The sequence below is a fragment of the Phaseolus vulgaris genome, chromosome 8 (assembly GCF_051622355.1).
Source record: "Phaseolus vulgaris cultivar YP4 chromosome 8, ASM5162235v1, whole genome shotgun sequence".
Taxonomy (NCBI): Eukaryota; Viridiplantae; Streptophyta; class Magnoliopsida; order Fabales; family Fabaceae; genus Phaseolus; species Phaseolus vulgaris.
Window position 1 is genome coordinate 15,133,183 of NC_143505.1, and position 24,484 is coordinate 15,157,666.

General features: G+C 36.7%; 1 protein-coding gene and 1 long non-coding RNA gene across 5 annotated transcripts; both read right to left on the reverse strand.

Moving 5' to 3' along the window:
- Positions 1-3,420: 3,420 nt before the first annotated feature.
- LOC137824550 (uncharacterized) lies at positions 3,421-5,874 on the reverse strand. Its single transcript, XM_068630215.2, has 4 exons — positions 5,177-5,874; positions 4,850-5,026; positions 4,501-4,562; positions 3,421-3,545 (listed from the first exon to the last, which is right to left on the reverse strand). Exons 1-4 carry the CDS (start codon positions 5,872-5,874, stop codon positions 3,421-3,423), a joined length of 1,062 nt encoding a protein of 353 aa, XP_068486316.2.
- A 7,068-nt stretch (positions 5,875-12,942) lies between these two features.
- LOC137826257 (uncharacterized) lies at positions 12,943-15,104 on the reverse strand. Of its 4 annotated transcripts, none has more exons than XR_011083468.2 (5): positions 14,754-15,104; positions 14,391-14,621; positions 14,093-14,300; positions 13,530-13,982; positions 12,943-13,447 (listed from the first exon to the last, which is right to left on the reverse strand). It is a non-coding gene; the product is annotated as an uncharacterized LOC137826257 (long non-coding RNA). The 4 variants fall into 4 exon arrangements; XR_011083469.2 differs by having other exon boundaries at positions 13,530-13,672; positions 13,763-13,982; positions 14,391-15,094; XR_011083467.2 differs by having other exon boundaries at positions 14,089-14,300; positions 14,391-15,096.
- Between the last annotated feature and the right edge of the window lie 9,380 nt (positions 15,105-24,484).

A 24,484-nucleotide genomic window follows, 5' to 3' on the forward strand; every position in this document is an offset into this window, starting at 1 on the left:
AGGTAGAATGATCAAAACTCAAGATCAAATCTGAGCACACAATTCATATATCTAGGAATGGGTTGGATTTTAAATATATAATATGTTCTGGATTTTTCATTGCTTTAGCATATCAGCTAATTGCCAACCTGCTCTGTATGCAGCATGGCATTTAACAAAAAACAACATACAGATCCACACAAGTATAAAAACAACAATAATAAACGTTATAAGACTTCAAAAAGAATATATAAAAAAGGCGTTATAAGAAACCATACAAAATAAAGGTTAATATAAGCTAGTATACGCAGCCTGTGCGGGGAGGAGGAGAGACTACGTCCCACTTGTTCTGTACTTGTAGGGTGGCTTGGCTTGTGTGGGAAAAGTGCAGTGAGTGGGTGGGCATGACCTTTGTGAGTCACAGGGACCCGAAGGACCACTTTTTAAGCTTCCGGATGAGTGGGGTCACAGAAAGCGTGAATCAGGTTTGGGGGTGTGTGTGGATAGCTGTGGTAGGGGAATTGTGGAATCATAGGAATAGGAAGGTGTTTAGAAGTGGCAGGGTAGATCATATTGAAATTTTTGCAATGTCGCAGGTAAAGGCGTGGTCATGGGTTGTGTGTAAAGCGCAAGGTGTTTGTTTTTCTTTCTCTGATTGGTGTCTTGAGCCAATGGTATGTATGAGGTCTGTTATATTTCCTAGGAACTCCTCCTCTTGAGAGGAGTAGTTGGCCTGTGTGTTTGGCAGGTTTCTATATACGGGTTGAGATATCCCTGAAATATCTCTTTTAATTCATTTTTTTTTGCCGATAAAAAAAAAAGAGTATATCTTTAATTGTTTGATCATCAGAATTCAACAAATTTCAGTCTAACCCATGCCAACTCTATATGTTATTTTTGGCATATATGGATCAACGAGATTGTATATACTATAAGAAAATAGATATTAAAGTCGATGTTAGCGTCCAATTTACACTACACATCTAATATATTTTAAAATCATAGACACTAATTTATTAATATTAACTTTTTAATACTAATTTTAAATAGGGTTAACTAAGTCGATTTTAATTTTTAATTAAATTTTTATTTTTTTAATTTACACAATTTTTTCTTGATCATGTTAATATTAATGTATTTTTATTTTAAAGTTTATTTAATTTAACCAACATTAAATATTTTAAATATTAATTTAATTTAAATTGGTATAATCTATTCTAATGATAGTAATTTAAATATGTTCTTTGTCCACTCCACTCCATTGTTCTCTTTAACAAAAAAAAATATACAAAAAAAATATTAACCAAAAAACAAACGACCAGAATCTAAAGAGTTTGATGAAGAAAGGATTGTGAAATCAAACTAAATTAGTAGATAAACAAGATGACGAATGTAAGAAAATTTATGCTAAAAAGAGTCTATCCATAAAATAAACTAATTGGATATCCAATAAAAATTAAACATGTGACACAAAATAAGGCGTGAATAGAGAGCCTTATACAAAATTTATATTCGAAAATGAATTTAATCTATTTTACTAATTGTTGTTTTTGCTTTTTTTAGTTTCTTCACTGTTTCATTATCACGTAATTTTAATATTATATTCTCAATAAAAACTATGATTAAGTTATGCTACAATGTATTTGAATTCAAATAGAATTTCATTAATTTTAATTTTGTTTAACTATGATCATTACAGTTGTTGTCAATTCTATTTTATAAACAATCCATATATATATATATAATGTGATATTTTATAAAATTTAATATTTCTAATGTGGTATTAATATCCTTTATTATTCTTTGAGCACCTTTTCTTTGATTTTGAAAACAAATCCAAACATGATAATTTGCTTCCAACGAAATTTGTCATAGTTGGAGCATCATAACCATCTCTTTCACTCTTCTCCTTTCCCCCTTCTAAGTCATCTCAATCTATCCAACAACAACAACTTCGTAGGTGTCACAACTGAGGTAGGCAAACAGAAAATGGTACTTGTTTGAGCTGTATTTAAGCTTTTGTAGGCCTCCGTTCCCTGCACATCTACACACATAACCTCTTACCACCCCTTGGCAGCCAATTAGCACAAAAAGTAGTATTTACAACCTCACTACATAACATTTAATCACAATAGAACTCACACAGAACAAGAATCATACCCGACACTAGACACTAGATATATAATGTTCACATACATAATAGACTCTAGAAACCATGTAAGCTAAAATTAGATAATTGATTTTTAAGACATTCTAGGGCATAACATCTTATCTGAAAAAAAAATTAACAACATGTATTATTGTTTTTAATCATAACCAAGCTTTAAACGTAATTGTACATTACAAAATTATTTTCATTTTGATTTACTTTAATAATATATATAATAAAATTATAATTACGGAAAATTATAAAATAGAAATACTAAAAGTGACCATTAATACAATAATAACAATAAATAGTTTAAAAATAATAAAATCAACATTTAAGAAAATCTGAATTAATAACTAACAACTTCTTCGTCTCATCCACCCTTGCTTTCTTTTTAACGCAATTTTGTTTATGAGATCCCACATGTTCCAAATAATTCTAACACATACCCTTTGGACCAAATTTTGTGTATGATTTAGATGTGTAAAAAGAATTGTTGAAATAGACACCAAAGTTTATTATGTTGCGCTACCCGAAGTCTCACCAATTTGCAGCTGGTGTTCGAGATGACATAGGATACCTTACATGCTAGAAAAAGGGAGTACATTCTTTGAATTGTAGGCAAAGAGGGCACATAATTGAGGTGATTCAAATTGTTTAAGAAAAAATGCTTGTTAATTTCTTTTAAAAAATGATGTAGTGTTTTTTTGGACGATCTCCTAAATTTATGGATAAACTTCAAATAAATAAAAAAAGGTCAATCACGGTCTGATTTTAAAAATAATTTAAATTAATTATAAATAAATAAATCTAATATATACACATACATAAAAGAGTATTTAGTTCAATACATAATCAAAGTATTAATATTGTTTTTTTATCTATACATTTTCCACAAAACTTAGTTTCGATAGCCCATTTATTTAAGAGGAAAGTGGATACTAACATTTTTTCCCAACATTTTAAACAAATAAATAAGATTAATAAAATTATTTACGACATCTACGTATATAATTTTAATTATAAAATATTACAAATGGAAATAATAACAAATATACAGTATATTATACCATAATAAATTTATCCATTAAATTTTAAAACAATTACAAATTATCTTTTCAAGAATATATAAACACACTTTTGAAGCATTAGATGATGACCTTATTTGTCTTATGGAGACACTACCGTACGTACCCTAACTCCCCAACAAATATTATGAATGATAAATCATTTGATTTTGTTACTATTATTTTCTTCACCCAATTGGCCATAGAGAGCACGAGTTTAAAACATTAAGAATCTGTCAATTCAGATGAACAGACTTCAGCAAAAATGCTTACCACAACAGAAGATGAAGCTTTCAGATTGGAGTTCCATCGTTGGAACGCAAGATGGATGATGACACCATGAGCAGTAACTATTTATGCAGAAAAAGAACTAAATAAAAAAGACGTAATGTGCCATAACACAACCTATTTAGAGGCTATATTCAAAGAATGACTGAAGTTACTGTGTTAAGACATAGATGTTTGGTCTCGTTATATTAGGTAATGTTTTAGAAGGTGAGATTATGAATGTTATAGGAATATTTTATGTCTCAACATAAGAATACACATACTTTTTCTGAACCAACTAAGTGTTAATGAGACTTCAGCTTACCCAACAATCAGCAAGATCAAGGCTAGGACCCAAGAGATGCACTGATATTTGTTGAATGTTGGTTTAATTAATGTTGAGGTATGTGGTTGAGGGGTATTTTGTTGCTTAATGGATCAGAAACACATATCCAAGAAGAAATCCTGAAAGAAACCCTCCATTATGAGTTCACATGTGGGAGAACTCCTACTGGTTGATTGATAACAATGACAAAAACACAAGGGTAAAGAGTGCTCCATGACAAGAAAATCTCACTCGGGTCAGTAACCTTCTTTCAATATAGTATAATTCTTCCTTCTGTGATATTCACATTTCAAATAGAAAAAAATAGTCCATGGACATATAATGTAAGAGTTTTAACTTTGTTATGTGATCACACATTTGTTGATAGACGGCCATTAGAAGGATAGAAAAACCCATCAAATTTAGAGATTTTATCTAGAAGCAATGAGATGTCTTTTAGTGTAGGAAGAATATAATTCTGTTATGCTTTATGCTTTATGTTTTCTGTTACATGAGTTACAGTTGCCCTTATAATGGCCTTTATGGTTGTAAAAAGGTTATAATGGCCTTCATGGTTGTAAAAAAGGGTAGAGAATGATAATATAGTTTTATCCTTATCTTAATTAGTTCTTTCCTTAGTTTTTCTCCTTGTGTTCTGATCCCTACTCTTTCACAACATAACATTTGGTGCTTTCATTGAGAGCCCTACATGCCTCCCAAATCAACCAAGGAAATGGAGGAAGCCCTCCAAGCCATCCCTGACAAACTAGCCAACCTTCAAGATGCACTCCACACCATACAAGCAAACCAATTGGCTTTTCAAAGAGACCTAGAGTCCCGACAATCTATCTTCTTTTTTTGATCGGCAATAAAAAATAAATAAAATAAAAATAGAACCACTTCAGGGGTGGTTCAACCCTTATACATAAAATAGCTAAACCAGCTCCAACTAACGCCTTCCAAAAACCAACCCAACTCTTCTACCCCTTACAAAACCAAGAAACTAACCTCGTACACTCCAAAGGAGCCAAACACCAATTAGAATAAGAAAACGAAACTAACCGGGAATTTGTTGAAACCCAAGACCAAGCCTTTACCTGTGCCAACGCAAAGACCTCTTTCTCGTCTGCCACTCCTCTATTAAAAATTATACGATTCCTGTGGCTCCAAATCTCACTTATCACCCCAACCCAGATCGTGTTCCAAGCAACCAGACCCGTCTCCGAAGGTAAGCACAATCTAAATTGATCAAAGTTGCACATTGGTTCAATATGAGTCACAAACTGGATTCCTAGCCACTTAAAACATAAACACCAAACTCGCCAAGCAAACGAACAACCAAAGAAAAGATGGCTACTCGACTCCTCCTCCTTCCTGCACAACACGCACCTCAAGCTTTCTAATCGAACCCCTCTTCTACTAAGATTGACCCTGGTAGCAAGCTTGTTTTTCAACACCCTCCAAGCCAAAACCATTGCAGAAGGAATTGCTTTACTCCTCCACAACTTCCTAAGCTCCTGCGAAGAAACCGCTTCAATATCCTTCCTGATAAGGTTGTAAGCAGAGCTAACGGTGTAAGACTGAACACCCCCACCCTTCCAAATCCACCTATCAGTCTCTCCAAGAACAACCTCAACCCCAAGCAGGAGCTGACTTAATCGATCCGTCGCCAGTTTCTCCCATTCGAAAAAAGGCCTTCTCCAATCAAGTCCCCAGACCCATCTCCCATCAGACCAAGACCCAAGATCCGACAATTTTGCATGTTTGTTAGAGTTTATTGAGAAAAGTCGTGGAAAAACATTCTTCAACGCCTCACCCATCAACCAGCTATCCTTCCAGAAACAAATGTCCATCCCACTCCCAACCTTCCACTCAAAAATGTCTTCGAAACATCTCCCCCACCCCTTCGAATACCAAACTTCCTTCAAATCCTTCCACCAAAGAGAACAACTCTTACCATTATTTGCCACCCCCAGATCTCTCCACCCCCCGTACTTAGAGAAAATGATGTCCTTCCAAAGTCCTACCTCAACCGAACCCAACCTCCAAATCCACTTTTCCAACAAAGCCAAATTAAACAATCTCATGTATGTTATTCCAAGCCCCCCAAACTCACGAGGTTTACACACCAGGTTTCAGGACGCCCAGGCGATCTTCCTCCCTTCTGCACCCCATCCCCAAAGAAAATCCCTTTGCAACTTGATCAACTTCCTTGCCACCCCAGTAGGCAATCTGAACAAAGACATATAAAATAACGGAATAGCCAAAAGCACAGACCTAATCAGACAAATCCTCCCAGCCATCGACAAACTTCTTCCTTTCCACCTGCTTAACCCAGCCTGCACTTTCTCAATCACCCTGTTCCAAAACGTACCACGCTTGTGACTCCCTCCAACAGGCAAACCCAAGTAAATGAACGGAGGGGCCATCGTATCACACCCAAGAATCGCTGCAAATCTCTTAAGTGTGGCCTGGTCCATCCCCGTCCCTCCAATCCTACTCTTCGCAAAATTATCCCTTAACCCAGAAGATAGCTCGAAACACTGCAGGATCGCCCTGATATTAAAGACACTTTTGGTATTTGCTTCACAGAAGAACAAAGTGTCGTCCGCATACTGTAACATATTTACCTTTACTTTACTCTTCCCAACCTCCAAACTGTCAATCAACTTCTTTTCCTCTGCTGCCCTTGTCACCCCAGCTAAACCCTCCGCCACAATAAGGAAGAGAAAAGGGGCAAGCGGGTCGCCTTGACGTAGACCCTTCCTAGGAAAGAACTCCCTAGTTGGGCTTCCGTTTACAAGGACCGACACCAAAGCTGACTCCAGGCATCCCTTTATTCATCGAATCCACCGAGCACAGAAACCCAACCTTCTTAACATATAATATAAAAATTCCCATTTCACCGAATCATATGCCTTTTCGTAGTCGACTTTAAAGCAGATACTTTGTTTTCTCTTTCTCTTGTACTCCTCAAGAACCTCATTTGCAATAAGCACACTATCCAGCAAACCTCTTCCTTCTATAAAAGCCGACTGTCTTATGTCAATTTTTCCTATCACCTTTTTCAGGCGCAAGGAGAGCGCCTTTGAGATGATCTTATACAGGCAACCTACTAATGAGATAGGTCTAAACTCCCCCAACTGTTGAGGATTTTCAACTTTTGGAATCAAACAAAGAAACGACGCATTTGATCCTCTTGGCCAACATCCAAAATCAGCAAAGTCCTTTACTGCGTTCATCACATCCTTCTTCACAATGTCCCAACAAGATTTTAAAAAACCAAAGTTAAACCCGTCGGGACCAGGACTTTTTGAACTATCACACCCCCAGATCGCATCTCTTACCTCATCTTCCGAGAAAACGCTGACTAACATAGTGTTATCAGCTTCCGATATGGTATTGAACCTGACATTATCCAAAGTGACCTGACAAACATCGTTCCGGGCAAACCTTTCTTCAAAGTACTTACGAACCTTATCCTTTACCTCCTCCTTATCATCACACCATTTATTATTGTCAAAAAATCCATGTAACTGATTCCTTGCCCTCCTCCACTTAACCGCAGAATGAAAGAACTTTGTATTGTGATCCCCCTGCTTTATCCAATTCTGCTTTGCTTTCTGAAATAAGATCGCCTCTTGTTTGGATCTGGACTCAGATAGTTGAGCAAATAGAGACTTTCTTTCATCCCTTTCTGATTCCAACAACCCGTCTTCATCGTCACGAGAATCTAACTCGTCTAACCTTTTCTGGATTTCCTTACTAGCCTGATTCACATCTCCGAGTAATTCCCTATTCCACACCTTTAGGTCTGCTTTTAACTTTTTCAGCTTCTCTTTAAACACAAAAATTCCCCCTCCCGTCACCTTGTAAGCAGACCAGCTCGAACTCACAAACTCCTTGAACCTACGATCCTTCAGCCAAACATTCAAAAACCTAAACGGCTTCGGACCCCAATCCACTGACACCTCCTTCAGAATAACAGCACAATGATCTGAGATTGATCTATTGAAGACAAATTGCTGGCTGTTTGGCCACACCTCCAACCACTCCTTGGAAACCAGCACCCTGTCAATCCTGCTTTTCACCAAACCATTGGGTTTGAACCAAGTAAACTTCCTGCCCACCAACGGAATATCAACCAACTTAGAGCTTTCAATGAAATCATTAAACCCTTTATTTCTCTAGAGTAATCCGAGCACGACACCAAACTCTTCCTTTCCTACTGCCTTCTTATACAATTAAAGTCTCCAATGATGCACCAAGCCTTCGATAACTGACCCTGTCTGATACAACTGATCTCGTTCCACATCTCCTTCTTCTCCCGAAAAGATCCTGAACAATAAATGTTCACGATGGTTACTTGGGTTCCAAAACCCCTCTTCCAAACCCCTTCTAACACCGAAAAGTTCCTACCATTCTTGAAACTGGAAAACTGAAAAACCTTATTGCTCCACATCGTAATCACCCCACCTGCTTTATTAACTGCTTTGTTTTCCACCCAATCCACTTCGTTAGTTCTCCAAAAAAGACACACCTTTCCCTACTAAAATCCGAACACTTTGTCTCTTGTAAACACACCATGTCCACCTGCTCCCTACTGATCAAATCCCTGACATAATTCTTTTTTACCGCCCTGCCTACCCCTCTGATATTCAGACTAAGAATCTTCATTAACAAACTTGCTCCTCTCTTTCCACATTCTTCTCGTAGTCACCCCGCCTTGATTAGATAACGAATAAATACCATCTAAAACTACCTCTTCTCGATCGACGAGCGAAAACCCAGCTTCTTTCCCTACTCCCCAGACACTTGCAGCCAAATTCTTATCTGTCTTCACCCAAAAAATCCTGTTACAATTCTCAATTGCGCTATCAGAAGTGAAAAGTGAATTCGACGAGCTGCCTGTTTGATGAACCAAAAACACTTGTTCCACTGAGGACTGTCTTCCTACGACTTCTCCATCGAAACCCGTCACCATGCCCTCCGTATCTCCATTGTTGCCTCCACCTTCCACTTCATCTTCCATACCCGCCCCCAAATCCTCTAATAGTCCTCCTGGAGGGAGGGCACACCCACAATCTCTCGACTTTTACATCTCTGACCTCCTTGCCCCCTCTGCATCGACCAGCTTTTCAGGATCTACCGGTCCACTGTCATTCAAACCTTGGACTACTGGACACTTTGGGATGTCCTTTACAGTTGCTACTAAACTCCCGTCGACTCCGTCTCTAATCACACTGGTCCCAGACTGTTCCAAATCGTTCAAAGAAGGACATATCCCTACCGAATTAGCGACCCTACTCACTGAACTCGTCTGTCTTGAGACGCTCCCGACTTCTCCTTCTTCTTCTTCGTGACAACCATCCTGGACACTCAAATTCTCTTTGCACGGCTTCATAAATGCACTTTGGCACTTTAAATCCCCCACCACTCCTTTCACACTTAGAACTCCATTTTCCACGCACCTAATAATAGGGGGACACACTTTTAAAGAAGCGGGCCCACCATCATTAATTTCCTGCACTCCTACTTCTTGAAATGGCTCTTGAGGTGGCGCTTGAAAAGACGCTTTAGCCCTCACATTCCCTTTCAACGTGCACCTACTTTCACCTACCCCTCCATTACTCCTTGCCTTATCATTCGCTGACTTGGACTCCTTGGAACTAGCCACCTCCACGTAGGAATCCACTATCTCTATCTTTGAACAGCTAAGAGAACCGTGCCCACCCACTAACTCCACTCTCTCTCTCTCAAAGAAATACCGTGCACATTCATTGGCCCTCTTAAATTATCATGAAACCATCCTTCACGCCCCTTACCAAGACAAACCGGGTCCACCATGCCCTGGACCGTCTCTTCCAACTCCAAGCCTCCTTCCCCGACGGCACCCACACCTCCATCTCCGGCCAACCCAAGCTCCGACCCCACTGAATCGCACAAGCTTGCACCTACGCTTCCGTCATCGGAGCTAGCTTCGGTGTCTACCTCTGAAGCTCCGCCATTCCACTTGCCAAGACTCCGCTTCGGGACGGACATCTCTTCAACAAAGGCAACCTTACACGACCTACCATTGATGCACAACTCCTTCTCCATATTGACTGCTGATCTGACCGATGTTTTAACTCTAAACCGAGCAAACTCCACTGTTTCTCTTCTCTCAGTTGCTTTGTCGACCTCCATCACCTCTCCCACCACGGCCCCTATTTTGGAAAAACTATGTTTGCACCAGAACTGTAGCGGGATTCCACTGCATCGTATCCATGCAAAATGTTCTTTTAGTTCGAAAGAACCATCCCAGGGTGTAACCGCCGAGAACGCTTCGTCGAACCAAGACCTGTTGTCTGCAATGATCTTCTTCAGACTTCCTCCATCATCGCATGACAGCAGAACGAACCTACCACCAAGATATCTTACTTTGACTAGGTTGAAACCTCCCAACACAAAGCTCTCCTTAATCACTTGCATGCTTGGAAGCTCTTTCAAACTACCAACGTAGCATCCTTCTAACCAATCGTCTTGTTCTACCTCCACTGTAACCTGAGAATCAACGTCGCCCCCCAAAGAGCTACCCACAATCTCGCCTGTCCCAAGCTTTCCTGCTCCCCCCCGAAACCACTTGAGCGAACGAAACCTGCTCCATTTGCTTCCCCTTCCCACTCGTTGTGCTCGTCATTGGGTTCCTCCCTAATCTGGACCCTTCATTCTTTTTCTTCCTTGAACCATCCTTCCTCTGATATTTGGGAAGGTTCACCTGCATCTTCCAAGTGCCAATCCAGATTGCACTCAATTCTCTTTCCAGGGAAAGAACATCCTTCACACCCTAGAACCTTACAAAACCAAACTTCCTATTCCTTGCATTGAGCTTTCTTGAAACAAAGACATCCATAACCCTTCCCCACCTTTGGAAAACCTTCAAAAGATCTCTCTCCATGAAATGCTCGGGGAAGTTAGTAAAGAAAAACGAAGTGTCCGCCATTGTCGAAAGTTAACAAACCGCCTTTACTTACTCCGACCACCGTGTTCCTCCGGTTACTTAGACGCAGTTACATTTTACGTGCAAGTGTTAATTCTACTTCATATTGTGCGTAAGGTTTTTACCATGATTTCACAAATCCTATCTATAACAATTTCATGAATTCAAACTCAATGTACTGAATTCTTCCCCGACAATCTATCTGGGAAACCAAACAGGATATCCTCAATAATACCATCACAGTCCCCCCCGTCCTCACAATCCACCACACTCCCACCTACCATGAACCCTACTTCTCCTTTCCACCAATTTTCCATGGATGCCACTTCTTCTATTCCACAACCGATTGGGACCACCAACAACATAACCCACGCTACTCGACAACAACAACCATTCTTCCCCCTTCTTTTTCTCCTATACGACCTTTGGGCCTTCCACATATGAAAATCATCAGGCTGAGCTGTTTAAGCTGTGCCAAACCTCCACAGTTGCGGAATATCAAAAGCGGTTTGAGAAAATTTGCAACAGAGTGATGGGTTTACATCCCGAGATGATCCTTAACTGTTTCTTATCTGGCCTAATCCCAGAAATTCGAAAATAAATAAAAGTTTTGCAACCCACTTCCATCACTCAAGCCACGGGCCTAGCCAAGATTTTAGAATCTAAAATCCAAGATTCTAAACGATCTTTCTGTTTTTCCCATACCTTACCCAAACCATCCAATCATTTATTACCCTCACCTCGTCCCTCGCCCTTTCCCACTACAACATCCAATGCAACCCCTTCCATACCTATAAAAAAACTCACATCAACCCAACTCTAAGAGCGTAGAGTCGTTGGTTTGTGTTATAACTGTGATGAAATTTTTTTTCCAGGACATAAGTACACAATCCATCGTTTTCTTCTTTTACTAAGTGACGATTGTCCAGAAGAAAACATTATGGAAGACTATCGTACCACCTTCAACGACCAACCCACAGACACACCTACACACATTCACCTCTCCTTCCAAGCCTTATGTGGAGCTCCCTCAGCCCACACTTTTTCCTTTGATGGCTACATTGGCCATCTTCCTGTTACCATTCTCATAGATACCGGAAGTTCCCATAACATTATTCAACCTCATTTGGCCCTTCACCTCCAACTTTGCACTGTTCCAATCACACCTTTTCAGTTATGGTTGGAAATGGCAACAAAATTTAGTGTTCCTCTTTTTGCCCTGATGCTCCCGTTTCTATACATACTTACACCTTTTCCATTTCTTTTTACCTCTTACCTATCGAAGGAGATGATGTTGTCTTGGGAATGGACTGGTTGTGTTCTTTGGGCCCCTTAATGGTTGATTTTTCTAAGTCGCAACTATCTTTTACCCACAATGGGTTACCCATTACACTGCATGGTACCACAAATCTGCTACGCAGTCAAGCTTCCTTCACTCATCTTTGCCATATGTTACACATAGATGCCATTTCTTCTCTACATCTCCTCATTATTGATCCACTGCCATCACCATCCAGCCCTCACAGATTATCCAAACCCTAAGCTATATCCCATCTTTTACAAACATATAGTTAAGTTTTCTCTTCTCCCCATGGACTACCTCCACACAAACCCCACAATCATCACATTTCCCTTATTCCACACTCTTCCCCAGTTAACATTAAACCCTACCGCTACCCACATGCTCACAAGCACACGATGACCTCCTTCATTCACGAAATGCTCAACGAAGGCATTATCCGCCTCAGCACAACCCCTTTTCTTCCCCAGTTATCCTCATAAAAAAGAGAGATGACACCTGACGTTTTTGTGTGGATTATAGAGGCCTAAATGCCATTACTGTTAAAGACCGTTTTCCTATTCCAACTATTGATGAATTGTTGGATGAAGTGACCACTGTCAAGGTTTTCACCGAACTTAACCTACATTCAGGTTACCATCAAATTCGAGTTAATCCTACAGATTGCCACAAAACCGCTTTTAGAACCTTTGATGGCCTTTACGAGTTCTTAGTTATGCCTTTTGGCCTTACTAATGCACCATTTACCTTTCAGGCAGCCATGGATGATTTACTCAGGCCCCATCTACGACACTTTATCCTAGTTTTTTTTATGACATTCTCATTTACAGCAAATCCATGCAAGAACACATTCACCACCTCACTTTGGTCCTTCAATTATTAGACACTCATAAATTCTTTGTTAAGGAATCAAAATGTGTGTTTGCCACAACCAGAGTCTCATACCTAGGTCATCTTTTGGAAGAAGGCATAGTGGCTCCAGATCCGGATAAAATAAAGGCTATCATACTTTGGCCTAAACCTACATCCCTTACTACCCTACGTGCGTTTCTGGGTATTACGGGATTTTATCGGAAGTTCATCCGCAGTTATGCCACTCTTGCCTCGCCACTCACGGAGTTACTCAAATCATCAACATTTACATGGAATACAAATGCAGAGGAAGCCTTTACAAAATTGAAAAATATCCTAACTACAGCTCCGATGTTGAATCTTCTGAATTTCGCCATACCGTTCGTGGTAGAAATCGACGCCTCCAACATAGCAATTGGAGTTGTGCTACCCTAATAAGGTCACCCTATTGCTTTCTTCAGCAAGAAGCTTTGCCCAAAAATGCAAACTAGCTCAACATATGTCAAGGAAATGCTAGCTATAACAGAAGCTGTAAAAAAGTGGCGTCATTATCTCATAGGTACACATTTCACAGTAATAACAGACCAACAAAGCTTAAAGGGGTTACTCACCAATGCATGCCACACACCGGAACAACAAAAGTGGGCTACCAAGCTGCTTGGATACAGTTTTGACATTCGATACCGCCCAGGCCGCCAAAATCAAGCTGTTGATTTCTTGTCCTGGCCACCCCAATCTCTCCTTTTTGCCATATCTTCCCCGATTCCGAACATGTTAAAGGAATTACAGGATTATTACGAGACGAAAAGGGGAGAAGAAGAGGTTCACAGATTAATTTCATTACCTGACACCAATTACAGTTTTCACCACGACCTTCTATACCATGCTCAAAGATTATACGTTCCTTCCATAGAGCACATTCGTTCGGCCATACTCCATGAGTTCCATGCTTCTCCCACCGCCAGCCACTCGGGCATTAAGGCCACCATGGCCAGGCTCGCGACCTCTTTTTTCTGGCCTGGTATGTACCATGACACCAAAAGGTATATCAAGGAATGCTTACCCTGCCAACAAAACAAATCATTACATCAGAAACCTTTTGGACTACTCCAACCCATACCCATACCAACCAAACTGTTGAAAGAACTAACTACAGATTTCATCACGCACCTACCTTCATCTTTAGGGCACATGGTCATCTAGGTTGTTTGTGACAGACTCTCCAAATCAGCCCACTTCATCGCCCTTCCCACATCCTTCACAGTCACCCATTTAGCTTACCGCTTTCTATTGAAATTTGCAGGTTACATGGAGTCCCTAAATCCATCATTTCAGACCGTGATCCAGTGTTCCAGAGCCGTTTTTGGAAGGAGTTGTTTCATCTACAAGGCACAAAATTAAAGTTCAGTACAACATATCACCCCCAAATCGACGGTCAAACCGAAGTTATAAATCCCTGTTTAGAAGCTTACCTTAGGTGTTTTACCAGCGAAAACCCCCGAACATGGTATCGCTATCTCTACCTTGCGGAGTTTTGGTACAACTCCTTATACCACTCGACCATCAAAACTACACCCTTCCAGGCTCTGTATGGATGTTCACCTCCTTCCATTCCAGATTACGTTCCAAGAACTGTCGCATAACCAACACTGGACACCACGCTACAGGATCGTGCACGAATGCTGCACCAGTTAAAAGCCACGCTGAAAGCAACACAACAAAGAATGGCGGAATCAACAAACAGATCAAGACGTGATTACAATATTAGGGAAAAGGACTGGATACTGCTCCGACGACAAGCTTATCGCCAAACATCACTCTCTTCCAAGACTCACAATAAGCTTGGACAAAGGTACTTCGGTCCCTATCCCGTTAAACGCCGCATCGGTGAAGTGGCATATGAACTTTTCCTTCCTCCGTCATCACATATCCATCCAGTCTTCCACATCTCCCTTCTCAAATCTTATCACGACCCAACCCCACTGTCGCATTTCCAATTCCCTCTCGAAACAGAGAACCCAACAGTACCAACCCATGACCTCCCAACTCTCTTCCCAAACTATACTTCACATTCTGAGACTTCCAATACTCCTTCTAACTCATTACACACGAACCCAACTAAAGCACCCACAAAATTCGCATCTGCAGACACGTGGAAACCATCTACGATCCACGCCCCACTTAAACTGCCACCACCCTCTTTTGCATGTGACCCTACACTTCCCAAAGCCCCACCAACTATAACCCACGCACCAAAACCACTCCTTTCAACATCCCATTCAGCAGCAGCATCACGTGACAATCCAATTTCCAATGCCATTCCAGCTGGAAACCACTCATCGCACCATGCTCCGTCAATTTCCCAGCCAGTTGTAAGCCACGCCCATGACTCTTCCGTTGACCCAACGGTCCTAGACTCGCATGGTACCAAGGCCACTACACCAAATCCCAATGCTTCCACTTCATTCCAATCCAAAAAAGTAATTCCAACTAATACCACGGACCCCAACCAAAATCAACAAATTGTAGCCCATTCAACCCATTATACCACACAACACACATTCCCTTTCACGACCCAAGAGACCCTATCCATTTTGGCAAATCCAAGTCTCAACCTTGAGGACAAGGTTGTCTCAAAGGAAGAGGCAGTTGATAGACATCCCAGGCCCATTAGAAGCAGAGAAAAACCCATCAAATTTAGAGATTATGTCTAGAAGCAATGAGCTGTCTTTTAGTGTAAGAAGAATATAATTCTGTTATGCTTTATGCTTTATGTTTTATGTTACATGAGGTACAACTGCCCTTATAATGGCCTTCATGGTTGTAAAAAGGGTAGAGAATGATAATATAGTTTTATCCTTATCTTAGTTAGTTCTTTCCTTAGTTTTTCTCCTTGTGTTCTGATTCCTAATCTTTCACAACGTAACATTTGTGGTGAAAGGTAGAAGTTAAAAGTATGTTAACTTTTGCAGTAATTGTCTTTAAAATCATATCTAATATCATTTTTTTATTAGTTGATAGCTTAAAAGTTAACTTTCAAATTTTTTTCATACAAAGACCAGTTAGACCAATTACTAAGGAGTTCTGAAAGTATGCCACAAGTAGCCAAAAAGAGCACCAGAAGCACCAACATGATGCAATGCATTGGTAAGCAATTTATTGAAAGAATTTTCTAACTGTGGATTAAAATCAAGAAAGACAGACCTCCAGTCACAAGTCATGAATAAACTATATTGTTTCTGAAAGTGTAGTCCAATCTATATCATGTCTCTACTAACCCCAAACACTCCCAAGATGTTCAAGAAACACCGATAAAAGTGACTATCCATAATAAAGTTCTTCCAGAACCACATCAAAGTATAACTTGCTACAAGGGTTCTTGAGCCCCTATGTCACGGATCTTAGCCTAGATCTGATGCTTATATATACATTGTTGATAATGAAGCACCTAATCACTTAATATAGTTTATCAATGCAATAAAATTATTGCAGACTTTAGCGTGTCTTCTAGAAGTATTTCACCTTAACTTATGTCCAAAAGAGTTGAAACTAGCCATTCAACAATACAATTTGGATTCATCACATTGTTAAAATCAGAACATATATCCATTGAGTCAAGACGCATATGTTTCATCAAATATCTAACTGTGTTAAATCTTCAGAATTTGAAATAATTTTATTACCACAAACTGATAAGTTATACCATCGAAGTGATACAACTTTTCAAGAGTAGACTAGAAAGAAGTCATTACAAAAAATTATTTATTTACATATCACTTATTACATACGTATCCGGATTCGTATGTGAAGTGAACATTAAATACAAATATTTACATATGGATTTAATTCAGTATGTAATTAGATATTACATACAGATTTTTTTCGTATATTTGTAAGTCAAAAGTGATTACATATGAATCTAATCAGTATGTAATTTTAGTGTCATGAAGCGAGGATAGTTACATATGAATTGTATTCGTATATAATATATTACATACAAAATTGCAAAAAAACAACGGGAATAATTACATACAAAATCTATATATAAAGTATTACATACAAAATTATAAAAATAAAGTGTGTTCCATTCGTTGTTAGAAGTAATTGTGGTTTAATTAATTTTTAATTTAATTAAAGAAGAATTTATAATATTAAAATTATAAAAAATGAAAAAAAAGATAAAATAATATTAATATTAATATCAATAATAATATTTCATATTAATTATAACCATATTTAGAAAAAATATAATTGTTATAAATAATCATTATATTAATAAAATTAATAATATAATTATAATTATATTTTTCTGAATAGAATTGTAATTAATATAATTAATATTGAGATTATTATTATAATTAGTAATATTAATATTAATATTAATTAATTTATAGTATTGATAATGTGGTTGTAATTAAGAATATTAGAATTGATATTAATAATATTAGTTTTAGTATTTTTATTCGAATTATATTAATAATTTTTTTACCTGAAAGATGAATTTAACATGTTATATGAGGTACGTCACTTTTCCTTTCATTTTTGAAATCTAAGCAAGTTTGGCATTTCTCTCTCATTGTTCGAGTTCAACTTTTTTTTTTATCAGCAATAATAATTAAATAAATAAATACGAATCACTTCACTTCAGGGGTGGTTCAACCCTTATACAAAAAATACAATAACTAGTCTCTAACTAAAACTACAAAACTAACAAACTAAAACACTAACCGTATTAGAAAACCACTACATCAAGCTACCATTCTTATACATTCCAAAGATTCCAAACACCAACTGGAAAAGGGAAACAAAGTAGAACAAAATTTTCCAGAAATCCAAAACCAAACCTTAAACCTTTCATTCTTCTCGCACTCAGCTTCTCAAACTTTACCCTTTCAATCTAAAAGCCGTAGAACATGAGTGGACAAGTAAATTAAGGTATGTTCATCTTTGTTCGAAAAAACAAGTTGTTTGAGCTCTAAATCAACTACGATTTAGGATATTACATTTTTCTCTCGGTTTCCATATTAGTTGTGTGTTTGGTTTACATTCATTCATTTACCCTTTGATTGTTGGATTATCCCCTTTCATTCCACTTCGTAGTCGAGCCCTAACCCATTTTTGTGTGTCTATGTTCTATTAGCTCCAAATCGTCTAAATATTTCCTTCTATTAAACTTTGGAGTTGCCCTATCCATGTCATTTTGCTCTCCATTCGAGACTTAGTAGTATCTCTCTCTAATACATTTAATTTTCATTTTTTGTTGTTATTAATTTGTGTTCTTTCTTTAATTCACCTAAATCACAAAACAAAAATGGTGAAAACAGATATATTGGAGTTAAGTTACACACATGTTACGAGATTTCTGACATCCTTCCACAAAGGTAAGAAATGTTTTAACTCGTTACATATGTGTGATGTATATGTTAAAGGTAGTTACTGTGGTCCATATTTTTCTAGCATGCAACAAAAAATGCACAAACAAAAGAAATTATAGATTAGTTATTCTCTGATCCAATGTTTTGATTATGCATTTTTTAATTGAGAGATAGTAGTGATAATTAATATTGTTATAATTTGGCCATCAACCTTTCCTTTTCCCTATGATGTAATTTGTTATTGGCAACAATTTCTTAAACTAGGCAATAGGTTCAAAAACAATCCGGAAAACAATGAGTTTCTTGGTAAGATAAATGAATTATTCGTAAAGTAATTTATGAAATGTATATTGTATAAATTTTCTAAATTTTTATTTTTAATTAATGGAAAAAATCCTTTTATTTCATTTTTCTCTTCTAAAAGATCTAAGGAGAAATGCAATTATAATAGATTCCATTTGGGCATGTCCCAGTTCTGCGAACCATTGATTGTAGTTGTTTCATAGAAATGAGTTGACATGATATAGCAATAAGCAGAAAATTTTGGGAATGTAAAAAGACAAACCTTTAGAACACTGAAATAAACTAGATCAAGAAAAGTGATACCAAATAACTAACAGGCATTTGCAGTGTGCTTTATCTTCGCCATAATTGGTAAAAGATGCATCTGAATATAGCCTCAAAACAGTGGTTCAAGGTCTTCTGCCAGATTTTCAAGAGACAATCCAGCTTGCTTTTTATATACTAGTTGCAGATATTGTTTAAAAGTCATACTTCATTCAGCAAAAAAATGTTGCCTAGTAATGATAGTTGAAACATATATTCAGGCTTCGAAAAAATGAAATATTTGTTTTTACCATCTTGAATAGAGAAACCATAGTTGAAATTTAGCCCGTGAGAAAGTTCCAACCGTGACAGTAACCATTATACAACTTATAAGAGAGTACATGTTAATCTCTGGAGTTCAATTCAGTTCGGTTAAAAAGTATAATTCATGACAAAAGATGAACGAACATAAAGTCTATTTATCTTGGTGACAACAATAACAATTGCATGACCAAATTCTAGAGCCTATATGAGAGATATATAACATTGACCCCATAACGAGTCGAACTACAAAACCCAAAAACAACAAGTTTATGAATACCGAGCAACATTTCATGTATGAATACAGAGTAAAAGTAACTCATGCAAATCATAATCCATTAAGAGATGAGAACTAGGATAAATTTGGAAAGACGTGGAGTGGTGGTGGAAAGTTCTTAGTGTTGCTTGTGTGGGAAGGAGGAAGAGTTTTACCGTCATTTGTTTTTTGATTGCTCTTTTGCCTGACGGGTTTGGAGTTTGTGCTTTAAGTGGCTGAGAGTGTTGTTTGTGTCTCACAGAGATCCTTCGTCAAACTAAATTCAGTTCAGGATGAGCTCGTCTTCTGAGTCGTTTAATGACGTGAGGAGAACTATCTGGGTAGGGATGGTGGGGGAAATTTGGAATCATAGGAACAATATCATTTTCAACAGGGGTGTGGCTGATGCGTCCGAAGTGTGTGCTTTGATGCAAGTAAAGGTCTGGACTTGGGTTTCTACAAAATCGCGTTATGCTCCGTTTTCCTTTTTCAGTTGGTTTCTGGTACCTTTGGAATGTATGAGTTTGGTCGCTTGAGGCGTTTCTTAGGCTACTAGTACGGTTAGCGCTTTGGTTTGTTTAGTCTGGTAGTTTTAGCTAGATGTTGGTTATTATTGCTTTCTTTGTATAAGGGTTGAACCACCCCTGAAGTGGTTCACATTTATTTATTTAATTGTTATTGCTAATAAAAAAAATGAGAACTATTTGAATGCTGTAATAATTGGTAATATAATTTAATTATCCACATGGAAGTTTTTAGATCTTTTGTGACAATATATATTATTAAAGTTGTACTCTTGAATTATTCTAGAACTTAATGAGATGGAATTCATAACTATAATTATTAACCCTTCACAAACGCTATTCAGACTAATTGCCATGAAAATAGAGTAGAATTTGTAACATATGATGAAGAGTACTTGAATTAACGTTATTGAACTTGTCTTGAAAACGAATAAAAGAGAGAGAGGTTAGAGAAAGAGTGTGACAAGAGATAAGATGGAAGGAGAGACATAATGCAAAATTGGTGTGTGAAAAAGGTTAATTTGATGTTACACTAGTTCTCTTATAAACTTATTCTGCCCTTGCTGTCATAACAAAGGATAATGTAGAAAGTCTCCATGATATGTTGATTCTTGATTTTAATGATCTCTAATGTCTCCTTTGGGTAAATTCAATGATCCCTTTTTGGTTAGTTGACTGAATTTGCCAAAAAAAATATGAAAGATGACTTCCACTCGTGATTTATGTTGCCTCTAAAATCAATATCTTCTATTGTTTTAACTTTAGCTAATTTTTTTAGATTGCATGGAATTTATTAGTTAAGCTCCTTGAACATCTAATCCTTCTTTCCCCTCAAAATATGAAACCATTCTCTACCTTCCAAATTCCTCCAAAACACTGAAAACCTTGTTGCAAGCTATCCTTGCTTTTTACCCACACCACACCCCAATAGCCCGTCAAATTCAAATAAATTCAATCCAACTTGCATATGTAAATCATACCCTTTCTTACTATATAATGAAAAAAAACATTTATAATAGCTTCATATAATGATTTTAATTCACTCATCATATTATGTTGATCATAGATTTAATCGACTTAAAAAATACACATTATAATAGTAATGTTTTTAGTAAGAATTAATTTTGATATTAGAAATGTTTTTTTTCTTAAATTGAAATTGTTTGATTATTAAATTTCACTTAAACAAATTTATATTTGAAAAATTAGAAAGATGAAATGAAATTAATAAATCACATTGAAATGAAATGTAAGGGTAGCCCAAGGCCCAAATTTTCTTGTCCATTGATAGGTTTCTCATATGTTTTCTTGGTTAAGTGATTCTTTCTGATATATACTGTTCTACCATTCAAGGTATCTGTGTAGGCTCCTACAAATGAAAAAAGCCTCACCTTGGTGTCAAATTCATACATGCAAGTGTTAAGCATGCAATTAATGGTTTTGTAAATCATATAAGCTAAGCAATAAACTACTTGTCTTTTGTGACATGATTTGAAAATTAACAAGTGATTAGATGGATTTGTGGGGAGCAGAGTTTGGTAAACCATAATCTCATAATTTGGAAAATATATATAAAAGAATACTAATGCAGGTGAGGACCTGGCACGGTTAGGTAGGTAAGGTGAGCATTTGCTAGCGATGGAAGCAACTGATTCAAAGAAGCAATATAGTAATGTACAAAACACAAAAGTGCTTATTAACCACCACAATCAAATAAGCGTGTCACCACTCATCATGTTCATTCAAACACTCCAATTGGTTGTTTTTTGCTCTGCATGACATTACAAATTGTAATGACTATCCATTTTTTATTAACTGATAAAACCTAACCATACCTTTTCTGCTTATTCATTATCAATTACTTGCTAAAGACTTGAATTAATTTAAGTAAATGAAAATCTAAACAGCAATTTATATTTTTACTATATGCTTTTGTTGTTGATAAAATTTGTTGGCTTTTATTGAGTCAAAAGAAAATAAGGTAGCTGGGTTAGGATTGAAGATAGGTATCAGTCAAAAGATTAATTAAGCTAATTTTGAAATAACTAGCCTACACAGAAAATAAGTGATAGAAATGGATATATATGAACTTTCTTTTTCTTTATTCAGACAGTATTACAACTTTTGCTTGGGAAAGAGAATAAAAGATACACAACACGAGTCACATAAATTGTTTGTCAAGTTAGTGTTGATATTATTGGATAATATATTAGATATTTTGTGCAAAAGAATATGGATTAGGTATACTTACGAAGTATTTAGTGATCAAGAGGAAGAAAAGGAAGGCAAATCCTAACACAGAACTTTTCCACCTTCTGCAATAAATAAATAAAAAAGGAAACAAACTTACATTTAATTTGAGTTGGGTCAAAAAATAATTGCGTGAAAGAAATATAAATGACCTTTTGACATGCAGTAGGTAAGGTAGTCATGGAGTGTGAAAGAGTATCATTAATGTGATTGATTAATTAAGATTGTACCTAAACAAACCCAAAGCAGCCTAAAAGATTCCAACTAATAATGCAGCGGTGAAGGCAAAGTGTAAGTAAAGTTTGGGGTCTTATTTAGTTTTGTTCTAATTCTACAGATGGAGGATCCATTTTTAGTTTTGGGTGAATGATAAATTTTATCTGCAAAATATTAATGTTAAAATGCTTTCTCACTTACTATTATTCTTAATGAATGGTAAATTTTTCATCGATTCTAAATCTGTTTGTCTATAGATTTGAATCTTATCTGGTTTCACTGATGCTATATCATTCAATTAATGTGCCTTTCGATTTGCATTACCACCGGAACAGTTCCAAATCTGATTGTTTTTTCAAGCACTCAATGATACATACATCATCACAGTTTTTTAAGTATCTAACATTCTCCACTTTTAAAACTGTTTGGTTTAATATATTTTAATATACTGAACTCATATTTTAGTGGTTCAAATATTCTTTCTTGTTAGTTTTAGTAGTTATAATTTCTTTTCCAATTGTCTATGTTATAATGTTACAAATTAGGAAAAATAAAATTAGTAGTTGATGCACGAACACATATATAAGCATATCTTGTTATATATGTTTGTTAACTTAGGAAGCTCACACAGTGTCTCTTTGGCACCACAAATATCACGTGATGGAGGTTTGTCTTAAAACTTGGTTGATTTTTTTGTCAATTGTTTTATCAACAGAACATGGATCAATTTCCATCAAATTGTGGATGGAGGTATGATGGGTGTCATAGAAGAAGAGGTGCTTTGAAAGAGTGTTTTATATTAAGAGTTGAATAGTTTATAACCAAAGCTTGCCAACAAGATTGTTATGACAATGATGGGGAATACTATGTTCGAGTAGTAAGTGTGATTGTAGAAGAATTTTTGGAGGAAAGAGTTGTTAAGGTTCACCTCTACAAACATGGTTTTAAACCTAATTATTAGATTTGGATTAATCATGGTGAACAAATGTCAGAAGGTGCTTTCGATAAGGATAGTGGTTTGGGAATGATGATGGTTTGGATAATGCTTATATTTTATAATTTGGATTGATGATTCTTGATGTTTGCAGAGGAAGATCACATGGAAGGATGAGGACGAGGAAAAAGTTAAGAAAAATTTCCATTTGAAAGCTTCTTATACCCTTTCCCAGATGTTTAAAATGACTCGCCAAGAAGGTAACGACCGGAATAGATTGGAAATAGTGTTTGAAACAGTCTCCTGGAAAAGTGGAACATGCCTCTGTATCGATCAAAATGTGATACAACTATTCTCGGTTGCAATCCTTTCATGATCTTATGATTCAATATCTACTACCTGAAGTAGTAGCGATTGCACAACATATTTCAGCAACCAAATACTTAGCAATCAAATACTCAACAACCAAATACTCAACAAAATCATATGCAAAATAATGATCAACTGCAACATGACAATAATCATGATGAGCAACACAATTCACCTGCTCAAGATTATAAAATTTATTAGTTTCTTTAAAAACTTTGTAATGAATTGAATTTCTTTTTATTAGATGTTTTCTTTGGTTAGAATGAAACACATTTAGATATTTTGAACATTTGAAAATAGTATTTTATCATGCTTTTCAATATATGGTCAGGTATGAATGTTGATTAATATATGTCTTTGAATGCTTTTGAGTATATCTAGGTCTGGAAAAAAAGGTTTTCAATACTTTTAGATATGCAAAAAAGAAACAAAATTACACTTACATACGAATTTTTCTCGTATGTAATTACATACGGATTCTGAATTCGTATGTAACATTACTTACGGCATTTTTACATACAAATTTTTTCCGTATGTAATCCATATAAAACTATGTTTTTCATATGATATAATGTCTTACATACGGATTGGTGTTGTATGTAATACCAAATTTTCTTGTAGTGAGTTACGATGGAGGAAAGAGACAATGGAAGTGACTGAAATCCTGGGACAATCACTTACATACATGGTAATGATGAACACAATGACAGAAAGGAATCAACGAAGTAACTCGCTCCTTCAAATGTTTCATTTCACTTATGTATCTTTTCAAGGA